At 49.1% G+C, this 22,874-nt stretch overlaps 1 protein-coding gene across 1 annotated transcript in view; it reads right to left on the reverse strand.

Moving 5' to 3' along the window:
• Window positions 1-7,542: 7,542 nt before the first annotated feature.
• The window catches only part of ELMO3 (engulfment and cell motility 3), a 37,686-nt gene continuing 22,354 nt past the window's right edge, over window positions 7,543-22,874 (reverse strand). Inside the window, exons 9-14 of the mRNA XM_073666658.1 lie at window positions 11,669-11,832; window positions 10,855-10,967; window positions 10,526-10,630; window positions 8,477-8,559; window positions 8,323-8,400; window positions 7,543-7,864 (exon numbers count right to left, since the gene is read on the reverse strand). Coding sequence (XP_073522759.1) covers window positions 7,652-7,864; window positions 8,323-8,400; window positions 8,477-8,559; window positions 10,526-10,630; window positions 10,855-10,967; window positions 11,669-11,832 — 756 coding nt within the window. The 3' untranslated portion in view covers window positions 7,543-7,651. The remainder of the gene's footprint in view (window positions 7,865-8,322; window positions 8,401-8,476; window positions 8,560-10,525; window positions 10,631-10,854; window positions 10,968-11,668; window positions 11,833-22,874) is intronic.

A 22,874-nucleotide genomic window follows, 5' to 3' on the forward strand; every position in this document is an offset into this window, starting at 1 on the left:
CGGTGAGGAGGTTCCAATACGTAAGATTCTATAATTTCTGCAAAAAGGTCTTGAGTTAGGGCTAGCCACTAGCACCCTGAAGGTTCAGGTGTCCACCTTAGCCGCCTTATATAGCTGTGATCTGGCGAGTAATTACTGGATTTCTCGTTTCATTAAAGCCACCTTTAAGTCCAGGCCCATTGTCAAAAGCAAATTGGTACCCTGGGATCTAAATTTGGTTCTTAAAGCCTTAACTGGTCCACCCTTTGAGCCAATAGAGTTAGCCACTCTTAAGTCCCTCTCCCTTAAAACAGCGTTTCTGATAGCTTTAACATCTGCTAGGAGAGTTAGTGATATTCATGCCGTCTTCAGCCTTGCCCTTCACTCAGATCCTGGATGATAAATTAATTCTTAAACCTGATCCCGCCTATCTCCCTAAAGTAGCTACCCATTTTCACAGACTCCAAGAAGTAGTCCTACCCTCCTTCTGCCCTAATCCGGGAAACCAGAAAGAAGAGTTTCATACACTAGACGTAAGGAGATGTGCAATTAGGTACTTCTTGGTCACCAAAGAGTTTAGAAAAGACAGTTTGTTATTTACATCCTACCAAGGTGTTAGGAAAGGCTCTAAGGTCACTAAGTCCACCATAGCTAGATGGATCATCGAGGCTATTTCCCTAGCTTTTACATCTAGCGGTGAGGAAATACCACAAGAATTGAAGGCTCACTCCACCCGGGCAGTGACGCCCTCCTGGGCGGAGAAGATTGGTGTCTCGGTAGAAGACATATGTAAGGCTGCTACCTGGTCTTCTCCGTCTACCTTCTATAGGCACTATAGACTGGATTCGGGTGTTTCATCTGATCTCACTTTCGGGAGAAGGGTGCTCCAAGCTGTTGTCCCTCCCTAAACTTCTTCAGCTCTGTAATTCTCTTGTGGGCTGTCATGGTCAACCGATAAAGTCTTAAGTTCCTTACCGGTAACAGGATTTTTCGGAGACCATGACAGCACCCTTATATTCCCTCCCTTCACATTGGTGGGAGCACTCCGTGTTTATTAATTTTCACTCTTAAGTTGGTGATTTATAGAAATGTTGGTTTATCATGTTTTGCTATGTCTACTAACCTGGTGGTCCTCTCAATGCTCTGTAATCCAAACTGAGGCGAGAAGAGAGGGCCACCTCTTTTAAGCCTGTAGGTTTACTGTCCTTGGAGGGTGGATCCCCTCTCTCGTGGTGCTTTCATGGTCTCCGAAAAAATCCCGTTACCGGTAAGTAACTTATCACTTTTCGCTTTATAAGACGCACCTGATTATATGACGAACCTAGGTTTTACAGGAGAAAAATAAGAAAAAAAATATCTGTTTTAGGACACACTGTTATGGGGATCTGTGGGTGATGCACTGTTATGGGGGATCTGTGGATGACACGCTGTTATGGGGGATCTGTGGATGATGCACTGTTATAGGGGATCTGTGGATGACGCACTGTTATGGGGATCTGTGGACGGCACAATCTTACGGTGGATCCGTGGAGGACACACTGTTATGAGGGATCTGTGGAGGACACAATGTTATGAGGGATCTGTGGAGGACACACTGCTATGGGGGATCTGTGGGTGATGCACTGTTATGGGCGATCTGTGGATGATGCACTGTTATGGGGGATCTGTGGATGACGCACTGTTATGGGGGATTTGTGGGTGATGCACTGCTATGGGGGATCAGTGGATGACGCACTGTTATGGGGGATCTGTGGATGACGCACTGTTATGGGGGATCTGTGGATGACGCACTGTTATGGGGATCTGTGGACGGCACAATCTTATGGGGGATCTGTGGAGGACACACTGTTATGAGGGATCTGTGGAGGACACACTGTTATGGGGGATTTGTGGGTGATGCACTGTTATGGGCGATCTGTGGATGATGCACTGTTATGGGCGATCTGTGGATGATGCACTGTTATGGGGGATCTGTGGATGATGCACTGCTATGGGGGATTTGTGGGTGATGCACTGCTATGGGGGATCAGTGGATGACGCACTGTTATGGGGGATCTGTGGATGACGCACTGTTATGGGGGATCTGTGGATGACGCACTGTTATGGGGATCTGTGGACGGCACAATTTTATGGGGGATCTGTGGAGGACACACTGTTATGAGGGATCTGTGGATGATGCACTGTTATGGGGGATCTGTGGATGACGCACTGTTATGGGGGATTTGTGGGTGATGCACTGCTATGGGGGATCAGTGGATGACGCACTGTTATGGGGGATCTGTGGATAACGCACTGTTATGGGGGATCTGTGGATGACGCACTGTTATGGGGATCTGTGGACGGCACAATCTTATGGGGGATCTGTGGAGGACACACTGTTATGAGGGATCTGTGGAGGACACACTGTTATGAGGGATCTGTGGAGGACACACTAATATATATTTGGATCCCATCTCACTCCACCTCTGAAAGTTTAAGTCCGATATCTTCTGCAGCTTCGCAGATAGACTGTGCCCCAGGCCCCGACGTCTATGTTGAGGTGCCGGCCGACAAGGGGGACTCGTGCAGAAGGGTTCTCTGGCAATCCTGGGATTTTAGGCCCATGTTGTCCCTAGCAGTCCCTAACTGGAGCCTGCTGCTTATCACCTTTCATTACTCACTACTGAACACTTACTGACTAACTGACTGACTAAGGAGTGACCTTGCTGTTTCTGAAAACTACCCAGAGATTCCCAAAGTGCCCACCCACTATGGGCTGTCCTCACAATTAACTCTCACCTCTCACAGGGTCTCTATATCTGCTGTGTTACTGGGCAAACTTCACCTCTCACCTATATTCTAGACAGTGACATCTTGTGACCATTAGTTAATACTGCAGCCCACAGGGAAACATATCAGGAACAAAACATAATTCACATTCTATTGCACAGCAGCATTGATGTCTTCAGGGGGAACACGGCTGCTGGTCCATCTCCTTACACATAATTTGTATTTTATTGCATGAAATAAGTATTTGATAAAATAGAAAAACAAGAACTTAATATTTGGTACAGAAACCTTTGTTTGCAATTAGAGAGGTCAGACGTTTTCTGTAGTTCTTGACCAGGTTTGCACACAATGCAACATGGATTTTGGCCCACTTCTATCCTTTGATCCAGCCATGGCACATCTTAAGTGCTCTTACTGAGGGAAGGAGGTTATTGGCCAAAATCTCACGATACATGACCTCATCCATCCTCTCTTCAATACGGTGCAGTCGTCCTGTCCCCTTTGCAGAAAAGCACCCCCAAAGAATGATGCTTCCCCCACCATGCAACCCGGTTGGGATGGTGTTCTTTGACTTTTATTCGTCCTTCTTCCTCCAAACACGGCGAGTGGAGTTGATACCAAAAATTTATATTTTGGTCTCATCTGACCACATGACCTTCTCCCACGTCTCTTCTGGATCATTCAGATGGTCATTGGCGAACTTAAACAGGCCTGGACATGTGCTGGCATGAGCAGGGGGACCTTGCGTGCCCTGCAGGATTTTAATCCATGATGGCATAGTATGTTACTAACGGTAATGTTTGAGACTGTGGTCCCTGCTCTCTTCAGGTCATTGACCAGGTCCTCCCGTGTAGTTCTGGTCTGATTCCTGACCTTTTCCCAGAATCATCCTTACCCCACGAGGCGAGATCTGCATTGAGCCCCAGACCGAGGAACATTGACAGTCATCTTGTGTTTCTTCCATTTTCTAATAATTGTGCCTACAGTTGTCGCCTTCTCACCAAGTTGCTTGCCTATTGTCCTGTACCCCATCCCAGCCTTCTACAATTTTGTCCCTGGTGTCCTTAGACAACTCTTTGGTCTTGGCAATGGTGGAGAGGTTGGAGTGTGATTTGAGTGTGTGGACAGGTGTCTTTTATACAGGTAACAAGTTCAAGCAGGTGCAATTAATACAGGTAATGAGTGCAGAGCAGGAGGCTTCTTAAAGAAAAACTAAAATGTCTGTGAAAGCCAGAATACGTGCTGGTTGGTCGGTGATCAAATACTTATTTAATGTAATAAATGTTATGCACACGCCCGGACTGACTGGCGTGTTTAGTGATACCACTGGACCATGAACCGGAGAGTGCCTGGAGGGGCATAACCAAGTATCTACCCGATCCGACAGGGAGGCACTAGCAGGTTGGAGCACAGACTGGATAAGGTCCAGTACAGACTGGGACTCAGGAACAGAACCGCAGATGCGGTAGTCAAGCAGAGCAGAGCGAGACCGCCGGAGCGGTGAACAAGAGCAGAGCAGGGTGAGGCCGCCTGGACCAGTGAGCAAGAGCAGAGCAGGGCGAGACCGCCGGAGCGGTGAGCAAAGGCAGGGCAGAGCGAGACCGCTTGGAGCGGTGAGCAAAGGCAGGGCAGAGCGAGACCGCCTGGAGCGGTGAGCAAAGGCAGAGCGAGACCGCCTGGAGCGGTGAGCAAAGGCAGAGCAGAGCGAGAACGCCTGGAGCGGTGAGCAAAGGCAGAGCAGAGCAAGACCGCCTGGAGCGGTGAGCAAAGGCAGAGCAGAGCGAGACCGCCTGGAGCGGTGAGCAAAGGCAGAGCAGAGCGAGACAGCCTGGAGCGGTGAGCAAAAGCAGAGCAGAGCGAGACCGCCTGGAGCAGTGAGCAAAGGCAGAGCAGAGCAAGACCGCCTGGAGCAGTGAGCAAAGGCAGAGCAGAGCGAGACCGCCTGGAGCGGTGAGCAAAGGCAGAGCAGGCAAGAACCGCCAGATCGGTGAGCAAGGAAGAGCAGGCAAGAACCGCCGGAGCGGTGAGCAAGGCAGAGCAGGCAAGAACTGCCGGAGCAGTGAGCAAGGCAGAGCAGAGGGGACAGGGCTCTGTTCACACAGAACAGACTGGAAGGGAAAGGCAGAACCAGATACACACAAGATACTTGCAATGAAGTAGCGAGTGGACTCTAAATTCACAAACGGAAGTACAGCGACAACGAGTAGGAGTTAGGTGCAGGTTCAGACTCTGCAGAAAAAGGGATGGTACGGACATAGAGAAAAACAGGAAACAGGCTAGGAGAGTGTTCAGACAGGAACTGACACTGCAGCGAGATACAGGAGCGAGTCTGGGTATGCGGCCCTCAGAAAAGGCAGAACGAACAGGCTAGGAGCGTGTTCAGACTGGCCTGGAAATACAGCCTCCAGGAAGGCAGACAGACAGGCAAGAAAACACAGGCAACAGGTCTAGGTATGCGGCCCCTAGAAGGCGGGACGAACAGGCTAGGATACAGTTCAGACAGGAACTGCTACTGAAAGAGATACAGGAGCCAGTCTGGGAATACAGTCCCCAGAGTGGTGGAAACAGACAAGAACAGAACAGGACCTGGCACATTCAGAGAAAATGATAACGTTGCTCAGGCATCAGCTTCCAGGTGAAGCTGGTTTAAATATCTAGTGACTGACAGCAATAGGCTGAGGACGCATTAGGGGTGTGCCCACAGCAGCTACAAGAAACAGGAAGTAACCGGGCCGCCGCCCAAAGTAGTCAGAACAGAGACAAAAGACATCATGGAAGAAGCCAGGCTAGCAGACTGGACTGATGATCAAGTTTGCGGTCTTGCATAGTGGGAGATGGTACCTTATGCAAGAACGCCGCCAGGTATGGTACAATAAAATGCAATTTAATCATGTAAAAATCATACAATGTGATTTTCTGGATTTTTTTTTTAGATTCTGTCTCTCACAGGTGAAGTGACCTAAGAGAAAAATTACAGACCTCTCCATTCTTTGTAGGTGGGAAAACTTGCAAAATCGGCAGTGAATCAAATACTTATTTTCCCCACAGTATATGTATATAAATCACTGGTCATGTTTGCTATACATGATGTGTCTATCTCCAATATATCAGCTTTATATCCCCATTATTTGATTAATAGTTCTCATAGTAGTTCCATGTTCTCCTCACCTGTCACCCATGTCCAACAACTAAGCGCACCCCTGCAGAAACATTGCACATCTAGACAGTCATACACTCTCTGACTCTGTTCTACCACTGACATCCATATCCTGACTCCACGACATAGACAGCGCCTCTGCTTTCTACAATACCACTCTCGCATCAGCTATTGACTCGGTCGCCTCTTTTGTGTATGGCGGAGTGCGACAAATCAATAGACAACACTGGCACAATGCAGTATCCAAGAAGAAAGAAAACAGCACTCACCAGCGGATGCTGGTGTAAAATCCTTTAATCCGGATTCAACATACAGAGGGCGGACAGCGGCTGGCTAGGGGGAGCAGGGGTGAGGAGTGGACGACGGCACAACCCTGGCACAATAACCTCACTAAAATGCTTCGGCAAGCATCCAGGGTTGCGGAGCAGCGTTGGAAGAAAACACATTTGCAAGATGACTTCACTGCATTCAAACAAGCAACACTCGCATTCAAATCCGCCCTCAACTCCGTTAAACAGGCCTACTTCACAACCCTCATATCTTCCTTAACCTCCAACCCCAACAATTATTCAACACTTAACTCCCACCTACACCCTCCACTGCCCCCACCGACCTTCTTCATCGCTGCTGAGAACTTTTCTACACACTTCAAAAACAAGATTGACCAAACAAGGCAAGCCTTTATTGTCCAACTAGCACAACCCCTTTTATTCCAGACCATTGCCCTTCCCCCATAACCTCCCTCTCCAACATTACTGAAGGAGAGCTTACTTGCCACCTCACCACTTGTGCACTCAAACCCATTCCACCTCCTCCCCAATCTCACCCCCACACTCATCCCATCCCTAACCCATCTCTTCAACCTATCACTAACTTCTGGTACCTTCCCCTCTGCTTTCAAAAATGCCACAATCACACCCATCCTCAAAAGCCAACCCTTGACCCAACCGCTTTGCCCTGCTATCGCCCCATATCTCTACTTCCATTTGCCTCCAAACTCCTTGAACAACATGTTCACGCTGAAATTTCCTCTCACTACTAACACTGACCTACAAAGCCATCCATAACCTCTCTCCTCCATACATCTCTGAACTAATCTTCTGATATATTCCCTCGCGTAATCTCCGGTCTTCCCAAGACCTCCTTATCTCCTCCACACTTATTCGTTCCTCACCCAATCGCCTCCAAGACTTCTCCCGAATATCCCCCGTCCTCTGGAATTCTGTGCCTCAACAAGTCCGATTAGCCACCACATTCGGATCCTTCAGACGGAACCTGAAAACCTGTCTTTTCAAGAAAGCTGCAACCTGCAATGACCATGCTGCCGCCTCACCACCACCAGAGCTACTGAAACCCCCCAACCTACTGTCTCCTTCCCCACCATCCTGTAGAATGTAAGCCCCCCGAGGGCAGGGTCCTCCTCCCTCTGCACCCGTTCTATCACTGTTAGTTTACTATAAGTGATATCTGTATTTGGTATATAACCCCTTCTTATGTACAGCGCCATGGCATCAATGGCGCTATATAAATAATAATAAGAGTAGCTGGAATATAGCAGTGGTGTATCTAGCACAGACATGAGTGGCGCTGGCTCTGGACTCCATGTCTAATTCTAGGTTCTCTACCCAAGACAAACATGGCAGTACCACACTTTATTATCAGCTGTGAACAGATCACCGCATGGACCGGGTAACAGAAATATTATACTAGGAGTCGGCACCTTCTGCCGTTTGTCTCTGAGATGCTTCAGGCCTCAGTGGAGGTGAACTGGTAGCAGTAGTCATAGTTCTTTGGGCGAGGAGGAACGGGTGGAGGTTGGTCTGGGACTGGTACGTTCTCCAGGTCCAACAACCGCAGCTTGAGTTCAGTGTTCAGCAGGAGATCCAGGTCTGTGCGTGTTCGCTCACTGGGCATTTCCCTACCCAACAGGGCATTTAGGCCATCCAGCCACAAGCAAAACTGCAGATAATTGAGAAGAAAGAAGATTAACAAAGTGAAGGGGTCCCAAGTCTGCACCAGACCAACCATCATAATCTCCAGCCCACCGCTGACATAGAGATGGGGCCGTAAGGTGGTCTGAGGCACCATTCAAGAAAGGACCAGCACTGATGATGTAAGAACTGTGTTCATACGCCTCTTGTCCAAGAGCAGGGAAGAGTTTCCCAGACCACCACATCTCTGTGCACAGTGTAGTCTGAGATTCTGGTGCACACTGACATACTCTACATGAAGAGGAGACTGCGACTAGTAAACCATGTTATCTTTACATTCCGCATATGGAGTTTCTATGGTGAGCAGGGATTGTCTGCAGTTATTCCATGTTTGCCAGCTGCGCAGACCTTCACTACTATTACTTTTTTTCCTGACCATTGCTTTATTCCAGAAGATGATACACTCATCCAAATACTAAACCTTACGTCAGTGGAAGAGGGGGCGATGAAATTCAGGCAGCTGTCCACATCATAGCAGACTGAAAATGCTTGGTCCACGAGGTCCTGTAACAAGAAAGGAGAAGAATCGCAAGCTAGCCCCCTCACATAAGCACCATTGCCACGGAGCCACAGCACTCACTTTATGCTGCTTCCCAGAGTTCTTCTCTCTCATGTGCGGACAATCCTTTCCGGTTAAAACAAATTTCATGTCGGCAACTGAAACTGAAATACAAAAAATATAAATAAAAAAGTCTTCAAATATGACAAAACCACAAATAAGACCTGATCCCACATCCCAGCATGCCATGTTTCCTGTATGACATCACCAGATTCCTGATCGATCCCAGCATGCCATGTTTCCTGTATGACATCACCAGATTCCTGATCGATCCCAGCATGCAATGTGAGACATCACTAGACTTCTGATCCCATCCTGCTACATGTGACATCATACGCCTCCTAATCCCTCCCTGCCATATATGACATCACACGACTCCTAATCCCTCCCTGCCATATATGACATCACACGACTCCTAATCCCTCCCTGCCATATATGACATCACACGACTCCTAATCCCTCCCTGCCATATATGACATCACACGACTCCTAATCCCTCCCTGCCATATATGACATCACACGACTCCTAATCCCTCCCTGCCATTTATATGACATCACACGACTCCTAATCCCTCCCTGCCATATATGACATCACACGACTCCTAATCCCTCCCTGCCATATATGACATCACACGACTCCTAATCCCTCCCTGCCATATATGACATCACACGACTCCTAATCCCTCCCTGCCATATATGACATCACACGACTCCTAATCCCTCCCTGCCATATATGACATCACACGACTCCTAATCCCTCCCTGCCATATATGACATCACACGACTCCTAATCCCTCCCTGCCATATATGACATCACACGACTCCTAATCCCTCCCTGCCATATATGACATCACACGACTCCTAATCCCTCCCTGCCATATATGACATCACACGACTCCTAATCCCTCCCTGCCATATATGACATCACACGACTCCTAATCCCTCCCTGCCATATATGACATCACACGACTCCTAATCCCTCCCTGCCATATATGACATCACACGACTCCTAATCCCTCCCTGCCATATATGACATCACACGACTCCTAATCCCTCCCTGCCATATATGACATCACCATACTTCTTATCCCACTCTAGCACATGAGACACCACCAGACACTCGATTCCACCATGCCATGTGTGACATCACTGGACTCCTGATCTCCTTGATCTCACCTTGCTACATTTAACACCAGACATTCGATTCCAATATGCAAAATGTGAAATCACCAGATATCTCATATTACCCTGCACTCGATCCCACCCTGAAATGTGTGACCTCACCAGACTCTTATCCCACCCTGGCACATGTGACATCACCAGATTCCCGATCCCACGCTGTCACATGTGACATCACCAGATTCCCGATCCCACGCTGTCACATGTGACATCACCAGATTCCTGATCCCACCCTGGCACATGTGACATCACCAGATTCCTGATCCCACCCTGGCACATGTGACATCACCAGATTCCTGATCCCACCCTGACACAGGTGACATCACCAGATTCCCGATCCCACGCTGGCACATGTGACATCACCAGATTCCTGATCCCACCCTGGCACAGGTGACATCACCAGATTCCCGATCCCACGCTGGCACATGTGACATCACCAGATTCCTGATCCCACCCTGGCACAGGTGACATCACCAGATTCCCGATCCCACGCTGGCACATGTGACATCACCAGATTCCTGATCCCACCCTGGCACAGGTGACATCACCAGATTCCCGATCCCACGCTGGCACATGTGACATCACCAGATTCCCGATCCCACGCTGGCACATGTGACATCACCAGATTCCTGATCCCACCCTGGCACAGGTGACATCACCAGATTCCCGATCCCACGCTGGCACATGTGACATCACCAGATTCCTGATCCCACCCTGGCACATGTGACATCACCAGATTTCTGATCCCAACCTGGCACATGTGACATCACCAGATTCCTGATCCCACCCTGGCACCATGTGACCTCACCAGATTCTCTATATATACAGTATACAGAATCTATTATGAAATGTTGTAAGGCATCGGTTCATAAGCCAGGCTCGGATTCTTACTTTTCTGTGCCAGCATTTCTATAGGTGGGTTGTCTATGTTGTCTTCCACATCTCCATAGTGCAGAACTTTGTGGTTTGGAGAAAGACGACAAAACCACAATTTGTCTAAAAAAGAATGTCATTAAATTTACTACCAATGAATAGCAGGAAACTAGAGGCGAGGGGGCGACAGAAGAGGCAAGAGACGCTATAAAAGTCATGTGTTGGCTGTAGAGGAGCCATGAGATCTCTCGAGGCTTTAGAACAAATGACAAATGAATTAATGGAAAAACATCACATTATTAGTAAATCATGTAATGTAATGAATGAAAAGCAAATTGATGAGTGACCTTGTCTGCGGCGACTGCTGACCTTCCGGAACTTGGTGCCCTCACAGAGGTAGTGAAGCCGATGTTGTGTGATCAGGTTCCGCAGCTCAGGTTCTAACTGCTTCCTCAGATCCCTGGACAATGACAAGAACGTGACAAAAGAGCAACCGGAGATGGCACATCCGGCATGCATAGATCACTTTTTCCTATAAATGGCACCTGCACATCTTCCTCATAATTAATGTCACACGTGAAGTGCGTTCCTTACGTGCTTTTTTATCCCTGAAGATATTTTTTTTTTCATTTGTACAGGTGAATCAGGGAATTTCCTTTCAGATTATTCCTCATTCTTGCCTCCATTTTCATGTCCTAGGTAGTGGTTATCCTAACCTCCAGTAAACTATATACGGAGTAACTCTCACAGTAATTCATCAACTATACACCTTTCCAGATGAACTTCAGGATGCACCTGCCAGAAAACCACATTTGGTTTAATCTTCCAAAAAAATTCTCCTATACAGACTGAAATTGAAATAATAAAACTAAAATTAAAAAATATCTAAATATGTTTGTAATATAGAAATCTTTACAACTCGCATATTTCAATGATCAAAGATGCCCTGATCTCCCAATGGAAGCCCCAGTCTTGGAAGTTCCCCATGTGGCTGGTGCTCCACACAGGAACGAGCTTGGTCTGACCCTGGCTGCTCTTACCCTAACCCTGTTCATCTCTCTCCTATTGTTGATCCTACACTGAGGAGGAGGCAGCCTTATCACAATCCCACCTAGCAGAGTCCAGACTCCTGATTAGGACATGTTTATTGCGCTTCCTTACATGACAGGTGGGGAGAGAGCTTCATCCTGGTTCAGCCTTTCTTCCTGACGTCTTCGAAGAATCTCACTATAATTAAGAGATGAGATTTTTGTTCGAAAAAATTCCAGCGATGTTGGAGCATGACCGAGGGTACGAGAAATCTGATCCTTTACCACATGCATCACCTGCATAAAAAAACACAGAAATGACACAAAGAAAACCATGAGAAGAAAAAGTCATTACACAAAATAAACCAGGAGAAGAGGGGGTCATAACAAAGATTAAGCTAGGAGAACAGTCAGTCACTACAGAGAGGAAACCAGGAGAAAAGGAGATCACTCCACAGAGGAAACCAGACGAGGAGGTCATTACAAGTGAAGAAGCTGTGATAAGAGGAGGTCACTGCACAGACGGAACAAGGAGAAAAGGACATCATTACAGAGAGAAAACGAGAAGAAGTCATTACAAAGAGGAAACTAGGCGAAAAGGAGATCACTCCACAGAGGAAACCAGACGAGGAGGTCACTGCACAGACGGAACAAGGAGAAAAGGACATCATTACAGAGAGAAAACGAGGAGAAGAAGTCATTACAAAGAGGAAGCTAGGAGAAAATGAGATCACTCCACAGAGGAAACCAGACGAGGAGGTCATTACACAGACGGAACAAGGAGAAAAGGACATCATTACAGAGAGAAAACGAGGAGAAGAAGTCATTACAAAGAGGAAGCTAGGAGAAAATGAGATCACTCCACAGAGGAAACCAGACGAGGAGGTCATTACACAGACGGAACAAGGAGAAAAGGACATCATTACAGAGAGAAAACGAGGAGAAGAAGTCATTACAAAGAGGAAGCTAGGAGAACAGTAGGTCACTACAGAGAGGAAACCAGGAGAAAAGGAGATCACTCCACAGAGGAAACCAGACGAGGAGGTCATTACAAGTGAAGAAGCTGTGATAAGAGGAGGTCACTGCACAGACGGAACAAGGAGAAAAGGACATCATTACAGAGAGAAAACGAGAAGTCATAATGTAGCACCCCGAGGACTCGGCTGCTACAGGGGTATTGCACCTCAGACCAGAGGTGTGGTATTCCACTCCCGGGTAAGGATGGAGTGTGGAACTGGGCTCAATTAGCTGCATGCACTACACTCACCCCATTTCCGGGGGACAGATCAACGGTACTCCCACCAGATAGATGTGCAGGTACGACAGCCTCTGTCCCTGGCTGGAGTGGGGGGGGGGGACATCCCAGTGGTGTAGGAGCAGACAGGGGAGGGACTCTGGTCATAGGTAGGAGCCCATTGGGTGCTGGTCACCTGGGCTCGGGTGTCAGAAGGGAGTATATAGGTGGGCACCATCTTAGATCAGGGTCTGTTCAGAGAGGAGCTCAGCCAGAGAGGGCTGACAGGGAGCTGTGGCTCAGTCTAGGCCCAGCTCCAGAGCCAGGCCTGGAGTGGAGGCCTGAAGCAGAGAGAGAGAGAAGTAAGAGGAAGAAGGAACAGAAACACCAGGAAAGGCCCAGAGACGCAGGAAAAGAGGGAACCCTAAGATCCCACGGAATAACGGGTGAAGGGTTGGCAGAACAGGGTGCCGGATCCCAAACTGGTGGAGGCCAATTATCCTTAGCCAGAAACCGGAGGTCGTGGACAAGTTTTGGCGCGACCCCTCGCCATATCTACCAGGAAGGCATACCACGTATAGGGTCAGGGAAGCCATGAGAGGTTTCACCACTAGAAGGCCCGAGGGAGCTGGACAAAGGTGGATCCCTGGTGGGGACGGCCAGTAGGAAGGAAGAGAGGGGAGCTCAGGACCACGCTCTGGAACTGCCTGGGAGTTGGCCGAGTCCCGCACCTGGTGGACGCAGCACGGCTCGGGTGGTCCTAACTGTGCACAAGGGACCTGATAAAGAACTGTGAGTAAAGCTGTGAAAACTGCAATTGCAAGTCTCAGTGATTCCTTGTCGCACCGGTACCATCAGTGCTGGGACATACACACCATCTCTCCCAACATCATTCCCATCCTCTGCCCTGAGGCCATACCCCTCCCGTTGGGGGTTATACCATCCACGCTGCACATCCGTACCACCGGCCTCAGCGGACTGCCCTGCAGCGGCGGCTTCATAGCCGCATTCAACGGGTGGCGTAGTCAGACACTAATACCATCATACCAATAACTGCCACTTAGTTTGACACCCTGGGCACGGACCGGGTCACCGCCACGAGGACTACTACCCCTATCGGATCCGGCTCCGGGTATTCCCCGCGTGCGCAACGCTACACAACATGGCCCAGGGGGCGCGTCAACTTTGGCGTAGTCGGCAGGATTACGTGCCCGCAACCACCGGGTACTGCGTGCCTGAAGAAAAGTTCACATTTACCTCAAAAAGGAGTCTCCCGCCAATTCCAGAGGGTTCCCGCCATCAGACGCCGTCCGGAGTCGTTTCCCGCCGTTTGCCCGCCATCTGCAGCCTTTGCCCGCCATCAGCGAAGTTTCCCGCCATCAGGAGACGATTCCCGCCATCTTGGACAGTTTCCCGCCCTGGCAGAGCGGACGCCATTGTGGGCGTGCCAGAGAGTGGCAAGAGACCACCTCCCATCGTGGGCATGGCCCCAGAGTGGCGCCAAAGGAGGGGACCGCCCCCACCAGCCGAGACTACCACCATGGAAATGTCCATCAAAGTGGGGGGTCTGCCCCTGAAACTGACTGTCACTAAGTTGCCCCGGGACCACTCCCAAGGGGGGCGGATAGAGAACAAAACGGAGAAGATGGGTGCAGCCTGGAGGAGTCTGGACAGATCGCACCCGGGAATGGAGGAAGAGACAAGCGGTACCGACCCCGTGGTCCGGGGCCTGCTGCAGGCCGCCACCCCAGAAGGCATGGTGGAAATCCTGGCACAGCTCCCCAGAGATCGGGAGCGTGCACAGACTGCGCTGGAGGCCTTGGCCCGGAAGATGGCCCGAGTACAGCAGGAAGCACTGGCCGAATGGGGAAGGGAGATGGCCCAGCAGGCTGGAACCCGCCAGCAGAGGACGCCACCCGCAACGTGGAGCATGTCTGCCCCTGAGGATGGTGCAGGAGGGACGAAGGCCGGAGACGACGCCGCGGAGGGAGCCGCAGGGATGGAAGCAGGTAATGGGGACGTCACCACCCCGAGCCCAGTAGCCGAAAGCCTGCCCCAGCTCCCCGTCGCAGAGCCCGAAGTCCCACTCACCGCGCCACGCCCCCTGACCCGGAGCGCGGCAAAACAGGAGGTGCCCCCGGCCTGGTCGCAAGGCCGAGTGCCTCCGGGCGCCGCGGTCTCCACGGCGTCCTCTACCTCCACAGTGCCATCGGCCTGGTCGCAAGGCTGAGTACCTCCAGGCGCCGCGGCCCCCACAGCGCCCTCCCACCGGGAGGTGCCATACTTGGACCCAGGTAGGATGCCTCCGGCCTGGACGCAAGGCCGAATACCCCCGGGCGCTGCCGCCCCTACGGCGCCCTCAACCTCCACAGTGCCACCCCTGGGCGCAGATCTGTTTGCACAACATACCAGCCCGGACGGGCTGCCCTTCGTGTGGCCATCGGAGTACGTCAACCCCCGACTCCGGAAGGAATGGCCACTGTGCGAGCCTCTGATCCCGGCTCCGGCGCCCGTCAAAATTGTCCCGCACCCGTTGGAGGACGCCCAATTTGCATGGGATCCGACCGGTGAGGACCTCATGGGGTTCACCAAGGAGACCCGGGCGGCCGCAGCCCGGCGTGAGGAGTGCTGCCGTCAACAGCTAGAGGTCTTTGGGAGAGAACGGCGAGAGAGGCGGATCCACGAGGAACAGCTGCAGGTCCAAAGCGCGGAGCACCCCTGTGCGGCCCACGGTCCCCGCGCCACCGGGACCGTAATAAAATTCCAGCTAGAGAATGGCTGGGGCTTTATCCGGGACCACCGAACCCCCGGCGACGTCTTTGTCACCCGCAGGGATGTCGAGAGCCACCTTCCAGAAGGACACCGAGGACGCGACCTCTACTCAGGTGACGAGGTCACCTTCACCCGGCATCAGTGTGCTAAAGGACCGTACGCCCTTCACGTACACCGGCTGACTGAGGAGGAGATGCAGTATGAGGAAAGCCAAGAGGACCCGGACGGGTCTGAAGATTACCCTCAGGAGGGAGCACGGAGAGGACATAGCTACTGAAGGGAAGTAGCATGAACAAAGAGCTGTATATAGTTACCCGTCGGGGTACAAGAACTGTCGTAAAATTGGTGATTATGTGAACTGTTACCTGTGTGCCCCTAATCCCGTACCAGGCTGAGGACTGTGAGCAGCCATTCCCCTATTCCCACTGGCCGAGGACTGAGAGCGGCCACCCTGTAAATAGTTGCGCTTCTTAAAGCGCCCCCTACTGGTTTTATAGAAGAACTGCTTTTCTACTTTGGAACTAGTGACTGTTGCACTTTACCTGGTCACAAGTTGCACGGTGGCCAGAGATCAAGAACGTGTTGGTCAAGAATGTTTTATATGAAAAAGTTTTATATGATGCTAAAAGAGTTAATGGTATTTTATAAGTATGTGAAGAAAGTCTGATAATGTTTCCGTAATGTTTTATACCTGTAACGTTAAAAGAGAAAAGTACCTCCCATAAAGGGATGATTGAAAGTTGATATGTCTTACATGTGAGTGTACACTTTAAAATTTTTGTATGTTTTAATTTGCTTTTGCTCTTTTCCAGCCCGAGGACGTGCTGTGGTTTACCAGGGGGGAATGTAGCACCCCGAGGACTCGGCTGCTACAGGGGTATTGCACCTCAGACCAGAGGTGTGGTATTCCACTCCCGGGTAAGGATGGAGTGTGGAACTGGGCTCAATTAGCTGCATGCACTACACTCACCCCATTTCCGGGGGACAGATCAACGGTACTCCCACCAGATAGATGTGCAGGTACGACAGCCTCTGTCCCTGGCTGGAGTGGGAGGGGGGGAGGAACATCCCAGTGGTGTAGGAGCAGACAGGGGAGGGACTCTGGGCATAGGTAGGAGCCCATTGGGTGCTGGTCACCTGGGCTCGGGTGTCAGAAGGGAGTATATAGGTGGGCACCATCTTAGATCAGGGTCTGTTCAGAGAGGAGCTCAGCCAGAGAGGGCTGACAGGGAGCTGTGGCTCAGTCTGGGCCCAGCTCCAGAGCCAGGCCTGGAGTGGAGGCCTGAAGCAGAGAGAGAGAGAAGTAAGAGGAAGAAGGAACAGAAACACCAGGAAAGGCCCAGAGACGCAGGAAAAGAGGGAACCCTAAGATCCCACGGAATAAAGGGTGAAGGGTTGGCAGAACAGGGTGCCGGATCCCAAACTGGTGGAGGCCAATTATCCTTAGCCAGAAACCGGAGGTCGTGGACAAGTTTTGGCGCGACCCCTCGCCATATCTACCAGGAAGGCATACCATATAGGGTCAGGGAAACCGGGAAAGGTTTCACCACTAGAAGGCCCGAGGGAGCTGGACAAAGGTGGATCCCTGGTGGGGACGGCCAGTAGGAAGGAAGAGAGGGGAGCTCAGGACCACGCTCTGGAACTGCCTGGGAGTTGGCCGAGTCCCGCACCTGGTGGACGCAGCACGGCTCGGGTGGTCCTAACTGTGCACAAGGGACCTGATAAAGAACTGTGAGTAAAGCTGTGAAAACTGCAATTGCAAGTCTCAGTGATTCCTTGTCGCACCGGTACCATCAGTGCTGGGACATACACACCATCTCTCCCAACATCATTCCCATCCTCTGCCCTGAGGCCATACCCCTCCCGTTGGGGGTTATACCATCCACGCTGCACATCCGTACCACCGGCCTCAGCGGACTGCCCTGCAGCGGCGGCTTCATAGCCGCATTTAACGGGTGGCGTAGTCGGACACTAATACCATCATACCAATAACTGCCACTTAGTTTGACACCCTGGGCACGGACCGGGTCACCGCCACGAGGACTACTACCCCTATCGGATCCGGCTCCGGGTATTCCCCGCGTGCGCAACGCTACACAACATGGCCCAGGGGGCGCGTCAATTACAAAGAGGAAACTAGGAGAAAAAGAGATCACTCCACAGAGGAAACCAGACGAGGAGGTCACTGAACAGACGGAACAAGGAGAAAAGGACATCATTACAGAGAGAAAAAGAGAAGAAGTCATTACAAAGAGGAAACAAGGAGAAAAGGAGATCACTCCACAGAGGAAACCAGACGAGGAGGTCACTGAACAGACGGAACAAGGAGAAAAGGACATCATTACAGAGAGAAAACGAGAAGAAGTCATTACAAAGAGGAAACTAGGAGAAAAGGAGATCACTCCACAGAGGAAACCAGACGAGGAGGTCATTACACAGACGGAACAAGGAGAAAAGGACATCATTACAGAGAGAAAACGAGGAGAAGAAGTCTTTACAAAGAGGAAGACTGGAGAACAGTAGGTCACTACAGAGAGGAAACCAAGAGAAAAGGAGATCACTCCACAGAAGAAACTAAGATAAGAGGGGGGTCACTGCAGAGAGGGAACCAGGAGAAAAGCAGATCACTGCACAGAGGAAACCAGACGAGGAGGTCATTACACAGGCGGAACAAGGAGAAAAGGACATCATTACAGAGAGAAAACGAGGAGAAGAAGTCTTTACAAAGAGGAAGACTGGAGAACAGTAGGTCACTACAGAGAGGAAATCAGGAGAAAAGAAGATCACTCCACAGAAGAAACTAAGATAAGAGGGGGTCACTGCAGAGAAGGAACCAGGAGAAGAGAAATTCATTACACAAAGGAAACCAAGAGGAGAGAAGGTCATTACACAGAGGAAACAAGGAAACCAGAAGAGGAAGTCATTACAAGTGAAGAAGCTGTGATAAGATGAGGTCACTGCACAGAGGAAACTAGGAGAAAAGGACATCATTATAGAGAGAAAACGAGGAGAAGAAGTCATTACAAAGAGGAAGCTAGGAGAACAGTAGGTCACTACAGAGAGGAAACCAAGAGAAAAGGAGATCACTCCACAGAAGAAACTAAGATAAGAGGGGGGTCACTGCAGAGAGGGAACCAGGAGAAAAGGAGATCACTGCACAGAGGAAACCAGACGAGGAGGTCATTACACAGACGGAACAAGGAGAAAAGGACATCATTACAGAGAGAAAACGAGAAGAAGAAGTCTTTACAAAGAGGAAACTAGGAGAACAGTAGGTCACTACAGAGAGGAAACCAAGAAAAAATGAGGTCACTACACAGAAGAAACTAAAATAAAAGGGGTCACTGCAGAGAAGGAACCATGAGAAGAGAAATTCATTACACAAAGGAAACCAAGAGGAGAGAAGGTCATTACACAGAGGAAACCAGGAAAAAGCGAAGTCATAACAAAGATTAAGCTAGGAGTACAGTCAGTCATTACAATGAGGAAACCAGGAGAAGAGGAGGTTGTTACAAAGGAAGAAACTAGGATAAGAGGAAGTTACTGCACAGAGGAAACCAACAGAAGAGGGTCTCATTACAGAGAGGAGAAGGGGGTTACTACAGAGAGGAAACCAGGAGAAGATGAGGTCATTAAACAGAAAAAAATAACAGGAGGAGAGAAGATCATTACACTGAGGATACCAGGAGAAGAGTGGGTCATTACACAGAAGAAACCCACAGAAGAGGGGCTCATTACAGAGAGAAGGGGGTTACTACAGAGATGAAACCAGGAGAAGATGAGGTCATTAAACAGAAAAAAAAATAACAGAGGAGATACGGTCATTACAGAGAGAAAACAAAAAGAAGAGGAGGTCATTACACAGAGGAAAGAACGAAAACAAGAGTTCATTTCAGAGAGGGAAAAGAGAGAAAAAGAAGTCATTACACAGAGGAAACTGCAAGATGATGTTATTGCAGAGAGGAGTATAGGAGGAAAGAAGGTGGCTACAGAGAAGAAACCTTGAGAAGTGGTCATTACAAGGAAGATATTAGGAGAAGAAGAGGTCAATACAGAGAGGAACCAGGAAAAGAGGAGGGCATTACTCAGAGGAAACCAGGAGAAAAAGGAAGTTATTAAAGACAGGAAACCAGGAGAAGAGGAGGACATTACACAGAGGAAACCAGGTGAAAAAGAAGTTATTACAGAGAGTAAACCAAGAGAAGAGGAGGTCATTACAGAGGGGAAGCTGAAGAAAAGGAGGGCATTACAGAGAAGAAACCAGGAGAAGAGGAGGGCATTACAGAGGGGAAGCTGAAGAAAAGGAGGGCATTACAGAGAAGAAACCAGGAGAAGAGGAGGGCATTACAGAGGGGAAGCTGAAGAAAAGGAGGGCATTACAGAGAAGAAACCAGGAGAAGAGGAGGGCATTACAGAGGGGAAGCTGAAGAAAAGGAGGGCATTACAGAGAAGAAACCAGGAGAAGAGGAGGGCATTACAGAGGGGAAGCTGAAGAAAAGGAGGGCATTACAGAGAAGAAACCAGGAGAAGAGGAGGGCATTACAGAGGGGAAGCTGAAGAAAAGGAGGGCATTACAGAGAAGAAACCAGGAGAAGAGGAGGGCATTACAGAGGGGAAGCTGAAGAAAAGGAGGGCATTACAGAGAAGAAACCAGGAGAAGAGGAGGGCATTACAGAGGGGAAGCTGAAGAAAAGGAGGGCATTACAGAGAAGAAACCAGGAGAAGAGGAGGGCATTACAGAGGGGAAGCTGAAGAAAAGGAGGGCATTACAGAGAAGAAACCAGGAGAAGAGGAGGGCATTACGGAGGTAAAAGCAGGGGAAGAGGAGGTCATTATACAGAGGAAACTAGAAGAAAAGGTCATTACAGAGAGGAAACCAGGAGAAGAGGAGGCCATTACAGAAAGTACACCAAGAGAAGAGGTGGTCATTATACAAAGGACACCAGAAAAAGAGAAGGCCATTACAGAAAGGAAACGAAGAGAACGAAAGGCCATTATAAAAAAAAGAAACTAGAAGAGGAGAGCATTACAAAGAAAAATCCAAGAGAAGAGGGGGGCATTATACGGAGGAAACAAGGAGAAAAGGAGGTCACTGCACAGAAGAAGAGGCGGTCATTGCACAGAGGGGAACAGCAGAAAAAGTAGACATTACAGAAAGGAAACCAGAAGAGGGGGAAACAGCATAGCAGAAACCTGGAGAAGAGGTAATTACAGCGAAGAAACCATGAGAAGGGGAGGTCATTACAGAGAGGAAACCAGGAGAACAGGAGGTGATTAGAGGAAACCAAGAGAGGAAGAAGAGATAAAGTGGAAACCAGGAGAAGAGGAGGTCATTACAGAGAGGAAACCAGGACAACAGCAGGTCATTACAGAGAGGAAACCAGGAGAAGGAGGTGATTAGAGGAAACCAAGAGAGGAAGAAGAGATAAAGAGGAAACCAGGAGAAGATGAGGTAATTACAGAGAGGAAACCAGGACAACAGGAGGTCATTACAGAGAGGAAACCAAGAGAGGAAGAAGAGATAACAAAGTAGAAACCAGGAGAAGAGGAGGTCATTACAGAGAGAAAACAGGAGAACAGGAGGTAATTACAGAGAGGAAACCAGGAGAGGAAGAAGAGATAACAAAGTAGAAACCAGGAGAAGAGGAGGTCATTACAGAGAGGAAACCATGAGAACAGGAGATGATTAGAGAAAACCAAGAGAGGAAGAAGAGATAAAGTGGAAACCAGGAGAAGAGGAGGTAATTACAGAGAGGAAACCAGGACAACAGGAGGTCATTACAGAGAGGAAACCAAGAGAGGAAGAAGAGATAACAAAGTAGAAACCAGGAGAAGAGGAGGTCATTACAGAGAGGAAACCAGGAGAACAAGAGGTAATTACAGAGAGGAAACCAGGAGAGGAAGAAGAGATAACAAAGTAGAAACCAGGAGAAGAGGAGGTCATTACAGAGAGGAAACCATGAGAACAGGAGGTGATTAGAGGAAACCAAGAGAGGAAGAAGAGATAAAGTGGAAACCAGGAGAAGAGGAGGTAATTACAGAGAGGAAACCAGGACAACAGGAGGTCATTACAGAGAGGAAACCAAGAGAGGAAGAAGAGATAACAAAGTAGAAACCAGGAGAAGAGGAGGTCATTACAGAGAGGAAACCAGGAGAACAGGAGGTAATTACAGAGAGGAAACCAGGAGAGGAAGAAGAGATAAAGTGGAAACAAGGAGAAGAGAAGGTCATTACAGAGAGGAAACCAGGAGAAGAGGAGGTAATTACAAAGAGGAAACCAGGAGAGGAAGAAGAGATAACAAAGTAGAAACCATGAGAAGAGGAGGTCATTACAGAGAGGAAACCAGGAGAACAGGAGGTATTTACAGAGAGGAAACAAAGAGAGGAAGAAGATATAACAAAGTATAAACCAGGAGAAGAGGAGGTCATTACAGAGAGGAAACCAGGAGAACAGGAGGTAATTACAGAGAGGAAACCAGGAGAGGAAGAAGAGATAACAAAGTAGAAACCATGAGAAGAGGAGGTCATTACAGAGAGGATACCAGGACAACAGCAGGTCATTACAGAGAGGAAACCAGGAGAACAGGAGGTAATTACAGAGAGGAATCCAGAAGATGAAGAAGTGATAAAGTGGAAACAAGGAGAAGAGAAGGTCATTACAGAGAGGAAACCAGGAGAAGAGGAGGTAATTACAAAGAGGAAACCAGGAGAGGAAGAAGAGATAACAAAGTATAAACCAGGAGAAGAGGAGGTCATTACAGAGAGGAAACCAGGAGAACAGGAGGTATTTACAGAGAGGAAACAAAGAGAGGAAGAAGATATAACAAAGTATAAACCAGGAGAAGAGGAGGTCATTACAGAGAGGAAACCAGGAGAACAGGAGGTAATTACAGAGAGGAAACCAGGAGAGGAAGAAGAGATAACAAAGTAGAAACCATGAGAAGAGGAGGTCATTACAGAGAGGATGCCAGGACAACAGCAGGTCATTACAGAGAGGAAACCAGGAGAACAGGAGGTAATTACAGAGAGGAATCCAGAAGATGAAGAAGTGATAAAGTGGAAACAAGGAGAAGAGAAGGTCATTACAGAGAGGAAACCAGGAGAACAGGAGGTAATTACAAAGAGGAAACCAGGAGAGGAAGAAGAGATAACAAAGTATAAACCAGGAGAAGAGGAGGTCATTACAGAGAGGAAACCAGGAGAACAGGAGGTATTTACAGAGAGGAAACAAAGAGAGGAAGAAGATATAACAAAGTATAAACCAGGAGAAGAGGAGGTCATTACAGAGAGGAAACCAGGAGAACAGGAGGTAATTACAGAGAGGAAACCAAGA

Source organism: Phyllobates terribilis, unplaced genomic scaffold, assembly GCF_046119375.1.
Source record: "Phyllobates terribilis strain yellow unplaced genomic scaffold, ASM4611937v1 Scaffold_358__1_contigs__length_1942743, whole genome shotgun sequence".
NCBI classification, from domain to species: domain Eukaryota; kingdom Metazoa; phylum Chordata; class Amphibia; order Anura; family Dendrobatidae; genus Phyllobates; species Phyllobates terribilis.